The 7,246-nt window shown below is 49.2% G+C and overlaps 1 protein-coding gene across 1 annotated transcript; it reads right to left on the bottom strand.

Moving 5' to 3' along the window:
- Positions 1–1,359: 1,359 nt before the first annotated feature.
- LOC102831997 (chromosome unknown open reading frame, human C12orf68) lies at positions 1,360–1,950 on the bottom strand. Its single transcript, XM_006865340.1, has one exon. The coding sequence runs from the start codon at positions 1,948–1,950 to the stop codon at positions 1,360–1,362; it is 591 nt and encodes a 196-aa protein (XP_006865402.1).
- Between the last annotated feature and the right edge of the window lie 5,296 nt (positions 1,951–7,246).

The raw sequence follows: 7,246 nt of genomic DNA, 5'->3' as shown, positions 1-7,246 counted from the left end.
GGGAAAGCAGGCAAAGCTGGCAGTGACTGTCCCATCCAGGGAGGGCCAACTCCTTGGAATTAGAGGCAAGGAGAGAGGAGGGAAGGCTGGGTCCCTGCAGTTCCCACTTAGCCCTGGTCCATGCAGTGGGCCCAGAAGCCCCACCCTGACATCCCCCTAGTATCAGTCAGCAAGGGAGATGACACCTCTTTATTAAGGTTAACACCAAGGAAAGCATTGAAAAGGATACACAAAGGAGGGGGAAGGGCGGCACATCAGTTAAGGAACCTCAGGACAGCCACATGCTCCATGCCCTGGTGGGGGGAGGGGGAGGAAGCGCCATGATAGCTTGGAACTCACAGAATGGTTGGAAGCCCCCTGAACCTAACACCAGAGCCACAAGTCCTGCCCCTCAGGGCTCACACACTACTATACAAGTAGACACACATAACACACACGAGACATCATGGAGGCAACACCAAGAGGCAGCGGGCAGGGATATATAGGCAGGAAGAGGAACTGAAGTTAAGCAGGTGTAGCCAGAAGAGAGCTTTTAGCTCGGCTCCCAAGAGTCCCTGAAATGTCCCCTAAATCTGGGCTGCTGCTGAGCACTGAGTTTCTGCCTGTAAACTGGGCTCTTTGTTCTCTAAGTCCCAGTGAGTAGAAAAGCAACCCCGGATGAAGTCAGTGACAAGGCAGGATCGGCTCTGCATGCAAAATCCTAGAGGATCAGCTACTGGGTCTTCATGCACTTTCATAGCCAGCTCCCCCAACCCCGAGGGCCCTTAGAACCCCATTCACCCAGATTCCTAGGGCTGCAGTTCCCTCCTCAAGCTTCCTTTACCAATCAGCAGCCGCAGAGATCTGTGAGGGGGAGAGGCTTCTGCAGAGCACTGAATATCTTGGGTTTCAGCAGAAAGGTACATGTTCTGTTGCCAGAACAGAATACCCCCCAATTCCTAATTTCTAAGTAAATCTTTAGAGATATTTGGTATAGTCCTCGATAAGTCCTTTTTTTTTTTTTTTCAGAATAGAAAAAGCAGAATTTTATTTACACAAGTCAGGGGTTCTCCTGTTAGCGGGGCGGGGGCAGCGGGGTAGAGGGAGGGGAGGGGACGGATGGGAATCCAGAGATGGGCGCTTCCTCTCCCGGAACCTCACCTTTCCGCCGTTTGCTACCTCTCGCTTGGTTGTGCAGAAAGAATTCTTGATGCTCCCAAAGTCCATCACCCTACATATCATTCCTCAGGAGTCTCTCTCTGCCTGACGAGCAAGAGCAGCAGCCGGAGTGAAGCAGGCTGCACCGCGCAGTTCAGTCCCCTAGCGTCATGCAGTGGGAAACCCACAGCCAGCCGGGAAAGGTGCCCTCGCGGAGTGCCCTCACAGGGAGGCCTCGCCCTCCAACTGCAGCAGGGTAAAGTCGGGCAGATCGAGGGGCTCCACAAGTGGCCCGTCCCCCGCAAGGAGACCAGCACAGGGGCTCTCAGGGTGCTCACAGTGACTGGTGGGTGTGGTAGGGCTGGGCACGTCCTTCTCTTCATCGTCGTCCCCTTCCTCCTCGTCTTCCGGATCTCGACCCAGCAAGCCGCCGTCCCCGGTCCCAGACGAAGGGTTCTCCGGCTCTTGAGGGGTGTCCTGGAAGCTTCCCTTGCGACCGACCACGCCCAGGCCGCCCTGGCGGGGCGCTGTAGTCATAATCTGGCACATGGAAACGATGGCCCGCTGGTTGGCGCACACGTCGTCCGAAAGCACCTGGATGTGCGAAGCCTGCTCGTCCAGGGCGCCCCGCATGGCCCTCACGTCCTCAAACAGGGCCTGCAACTGAGCTTTCAGATGCTCCATCAGTTCCTTCATGCCACCGTTGTACTCCCCGGAGATCACGTCCCCCACGGCTGGCACAGTGGACACCGCCAAAGGCGCCGGCATGTCGCCACCGTCCTTGGTCATGAGCTCCAGTAGACCGTCCTCCATTGAATGGCAGAAGCTGGCGGTGGCGGCTCTGGGTCCGGTCCGGTCCAACCTATGGGGTAGGAAGGGGCGGGGAGGGGGTCCCCGGAGGAGGCAAGGAGGAGCCCAGGGAAGAACAGGCTCCCAAGAGGGGCGGGCTGCCGACGTGAGGACACGCGTCCCGGGTGGAGGGCGCGTGCGGGCAGGCTCGGGAGAGGCCGGGGAGAGACGGCGGAACAAGAGCCCGGCAAGGGTCCCAAGGCGGGAGTCTCTCGGGCTCGTCCTGGGGCGAAAGCTCCTTGCACTGCCTGGCCTCCGGGGTTGTGACCGTGTCAGCGCCACCCTTCTGGCGCCAAGAACAGGGAGTGCACACCGGTTCCCCGAGTCACAGTGGTGCTCGCTGAGGGGCTCGGGTCGCTGCCCAGGCCAACAGCGGCTCGTGCTCCAGACTTCTTCCAGCCATTAACGGGCAGCGCCCGCGAGTGTGGTCCGAGCGGCTGGGGCGGGTCTCCCCGCCCGGCAGCGGATGCCCCTCTGTTTCCAAGGCGACGCACGGCACGTAAATGACGTGTGTCTCCATGGCAACCAGGAAGTGAAGAAGAAAAAGGAGCAGAGAGCTGAAAAGCTGCAGTAGGACTCTGAAGTCTGAGCTATCGGGTGGGGCGTGAGGCAAAGGCGGGTAGCGGGGCGGGGGAGGGGGGCCGCTGCAGTGGCCTCGGCCGGGATGGAAGGAGCGTGTGGCTGCACTGCCTCCCCCAGTCTGGTTATTAAACAAGCGCGATTGCCTTGGGAGGATTCTCACCAGTCCGCATTCCTTTCCCTGAGGGATGGCGCAGAGCTGGGTGCTGTTTCGGTGTCCTCCAGCTGTCCGCAGGAACGCGGAGAGGGAGGGAAAGGAGGCTGAAGCTAATGATCCGACTTGAGCAGGTGCACGGCGACGCCCTGGATCCAGGCCCGCCAGACTTTCACAGGGCAGGAGGAGAACACTACCGAGGTCTCTGCCTCTGCCTTAGGCTTCTGCAGTAACTCTGCCCTCTCTCCGTAAACAGCACAGAAATTGACAAAAGATGGGATTCCCTTCTATGGGAGACCCAATCGCTCCTACCTAGGTCACTGGGTTTTCTTTCTACAGGGAAGAAAACTCTATGAAGAGCAGAGATTTTTCCCCACCCCGCCCCATCTTTGAATCCCTAGCACATAGTAAGTAGCACATATTTATTGAAGTAATAACAAGGTCATTATGACCCCATTCACTCGCCCAAACGGATGTTGTTAGTTGAAGTGGAATCCATTGCGACTCCGGGCGACCCCATATGTGCTGAGTAGAACTGCTCCATAGAGGTTTTAAGGCGGACTTTTCGGTATCAGATTGCCAGAAGAGTCTTCTGGGTTGATTTTGAACTGCTTGTACCACCCAAGGACTTTTAGATAGATCTTAACAACAAAAACAAAATCAAGTCAGGCTCTTAGTGACCCTATAAGACAGAGTAGAACTGCCCTCTAGGGGTTTTCAAGGCTATAGGATAAGCACTGGACTGAGAACCACAAGGTCCGCAGTTCCAAGATGCCAACCGCTCCCAGAAGAAAGATGAGGCTTTCTGCTCTCTCAAAGAATTAAAAGTCTAGGAAACCCTATACAGGATTGCTATGAATCGAAACCGACTGGATGGCACTTAACAACAAAAACAGTCTTTAAGGAAGCACACTGCCACATTGTTCTTCCTCAGAGGGACTAGTGAGTTCGAACTGCTGACCTTTCTGACATTTTGGTTAGCAAGTGATTGCTTAACCACTATGCTTCTAAGACACCTTAGATGGATATTAACAAAAACAAATAACACTGTTTTCAAGTCATTCCGACTCATAGTGGCCTTATATAGGGTATCTTTATGGGCTTGAACCTCTGGCTTATCCTACAGCACCACCAGGCAAGTAGATGGATGTTTGTTAAGTGCCATCAAGTCAGTTCTGACTCACTGTGTACCTGTATGGGGTTTCCGAGGAGTGGCTGACAGGTTTGAACCACTGACTTTTCAATTAGCAGTCCAGTGCTTATCCTACAGTGCCATACCAGGATCCCAGATCATTGGTGTTGTTAAGTGCCGATGAGTCGGTTCCGACCCATAGTTACCCTCTATAAGTTTTCTGAGGGGCAACTGGTGAGCTTGAACTACCGACTGTGCTGTTCAAACCAACCTTGTAGTTCAGTGCATTAACCCGCAGCGCCACACCAGGACTCCAAAGAAGATGGATGTTTGGATACTTGAATTTAAGTTTTGGTTGTGTCACTAATCCATTGTTGTTGTTAGGTGCCATCGAGTAGGTACTGACCCATAGGAACCTTATGCACAGCAGAACGAAACACTACCCGATCCTGGGCCAAACTCACTACTGTTACCACGCTTGAGTCCATCGATGCTGTCACTTGGCCAATCCATCTCATTGGGGGGGTCTTCCTCTTTTTGTCTGACCCTCCACCTTACCAAACATGATATCCTTCTCCAGTGACAGGTCCCTCCTGACAATATGTCCGAAGTATGAGAGACAAAGTTTGGCCATCTTGGCCTCCAAGGAGCACTCTGGCTGCACTTCTTCCAAAACAGGTCTATTGGTTCTTTTGGCAGCCCATGACACTTTGAATATTCTCCTCCAACACCATTACTCACAAGCATCAATTCTTCTGCGGTCTTCCTTTTTCACTGTTGAGCTTTTGCATGTATATGAAGTTATTGAAAAGACCTTGGGTCAAGCGCACCTTAGTCCTCAAGCTGACATCTTTGCTCTTCAATACTTTAAATACATCTTGTGCTGCAGATTTGCCCAATGAAATACATCGTCTGATTTCTTGACTGCTGCTTCTGTGAGTGTTGATAGTTGATGCAAGAAGATTGAAGTCCTTGACAACTTCAATCTTTTCTCCATTGATAAGAATGTTGTTTATTGGTCCAATGGTGAGGATTTTTGTTTTCTTTATATGAGATGTAATCCATACCTAAAGCTGTGCTCTTTGATCTTCATCAGTAAATGTTTCAAGTCCTCTTCACTTTCAACAAGCAAGGTTGTATCATCTGCATATCACAGGCTGTTAGTGAGTCTTCCTCCAATCCTGATGCCACATTTTTCTTCAGCTTCTCGGATTATTTGCTCAGCATACAGATTGAATAAGTATGGTGAAAGAATACAACCTTGTCGCACACCTTTCTTAATTTTAAAACATTCAGTGTTTCCATGTTCTCTTTGAACAACTGCCTCTTGGTCCAGGCACAGATTCCTCATGAGCATAATTAAGTGTTCCGGAATACACATACTTCACAATGTTGTCTATAGCTTGTCATGATCCACACAATCGAAAGCTTTTGGTAGTCCATAAATCACAGGTAAACATCTTTCTGATATGTGCTTTCAGCCAAGATCCATCAGACATCAGCAATGATATCCCACGTTCCACAGCCTCTTCTGAATCCGGCTTGAACCTCTGCAAGTTCTCTGTCAATGTATGCCTGCAGCCATTTCTGTATTACCTTTAGTAAAACTTTACTCTCATGGGATATCAAAGAGATTGTCCGATGATTTCCGCATTCCATTGGGTCACCTCTCTTTTTAATGGGCACAAATACGGATCTCTTCCAATCAGTCGGCCAGATAGTTGCCTCCCAAATTTCTTGGCAGAAATAAGTGAGTGTCTCCTGTGCCACCTCACTTTCTTGAAAGATATCAATTTTTATTCCATCCATTCCTGGTACCTTGTTCTTTGCCAATTCCTTCAATGCACCTTGGACTTCCTCCTTCAGTATCATTGGCTCTGGATCATATGCTACCTCTTGAAATGGTTGAACATTCATCATTTCCTTTTGGTACAGTGACTCTGTGTATTCCTTCCATCTTTTCTTGATGCTTTCTGCATCATTCAATAATTTGGCCAGAGAATCCTTCAATAACAAAAGTCCAGGCTTAAATTTTTTCTTCAGTTCCCCCCAGCGTGAGAAATGCTGAGCAACATGTGTTCTTCCTTTTTGGTTTTGTGACTCCAGATCTTTGCACATTTTTGTTGTAATGTTTGGCTATATCTTCTCAAGCTGATCTTTGAAATTTTCTGTTCAGCTTTTGGACCTCCTCATTTCTTCCATTTGCTTTGGCATCTCTACTCTGGAGAGTAAGTTTCAGTGTCTCTTCTGACATCCATTTTGACCTTTTCCTTATTTTTTCTCTTCTTAATGACATTTTGCTTTCTTCATGTATGATGTTCTTGATGTCATGCCACAACTCTTCTGGTCTTTGGTCTTTAGTGTTTAATGTATCGAATCTGTTCTTCAGATGATCTCTAAATTCAGGTGGGATGTAGTCAAGGTTGTAGTTTGGCTCTGGTGGTCTTGTTTTCCTTTTCTTCAGCTAACCTTTGTGAAAAACCCTTTCCTTATTTGAGGAGTGAGGTGGGAGATGAGCAGGAGGAAGAAAAAAAATGGATTTGAATATATTTACAGATAATACCAGAGTGAGACGCAATCAGCCTCTAAACACAGCATTCTAATTAATAATAAAACAAAAACAAATCCACTGTCATCAACTTGATTTTGATAGGACAAAGTAGAACTGCCCCATAGGGTTTCCAAATCTATTGATTGTTATAGAAAGCAAACTGTATTATTGTCTTTCTTCTATGGAGCAGTTGGTGGGTTCAAACCTGTCCTTTCAGCAACCAAGTACATAGCCATTGTGTCACCCAAGCAAAACAAAACAACCCATTATGATGCTGACTCATAGTGATCCTTTATAGGGTTTCCAACACCATAAATCTTTGTGGCAGCATATAACTCATCTTTCACCAGTCAGGAGTGACTGACTGGTGGACCTGGTGGATTTGAATTGCCACCTTGGGGTTAGCAGTCCAGTGCTTATCCACCAGGACTCCTTGATTAAGAATGATGCTAATAAAATGGAGGTGTCCTGGTATGGAACTGTTGGATAAGCACTGGACTGCTAACCACAGGTTCAGCAGTTAAAATCCACCAGCTGCTCCTCAGCAATCCTGTATAGGGGTGCTATGAGTTGGAACCGACTCGATGGCATTTAATAACCAATAAATTGGCAAGGATCCCTGCTGATGAAACCGTTAAGCTCTTGACTGGTTGTTAGTGTGAACCCACCCAGCTGCTCCATAGGAGAAAGGCATGAAGATTACAATCAAGAAAACCTGATGGGCTAGTTCTGTTCTGTCACAAGGGGTCAGTATGAGTCAAAATCCACTTAACAGATGTGACACTGTAGAGTAAACACTGGACTGATAACTGCAAGATAGGAGGTTCAAACCCACCAGGCACTT

This window comes from Chrysochloris asiatica, unplaced genomic scaffold (assembly GCF_000296735.1).
Source record: "Chrysochloris asiatica unplaced genomic scaffold, ChrAsi1.0 scaffold00077, whole genome shotgun sequence".
Classification (NCBI taxonomy): domain Eukaryota; kingdom Metazoa; phylum Chordata; class Mammalia; order Afrosoricida; family Chrysochloridae; genus Chrysochloris; species Chrysochloris asiatica.
Note: the sequence above shows the minus strand (reverse complement) of the source record. Positions and strands in the feature narration are given on the sequence as shown.

Excerpts from the sequence above, each read along its gene's own strand:
- LOC102831997 (XM_006865340.1), bottom strand. The coding sequence starts at position 1,950 with ATGGAGGACGGTCTACTGGAGCTCATGACCAAGGACGGTGGCGACATG.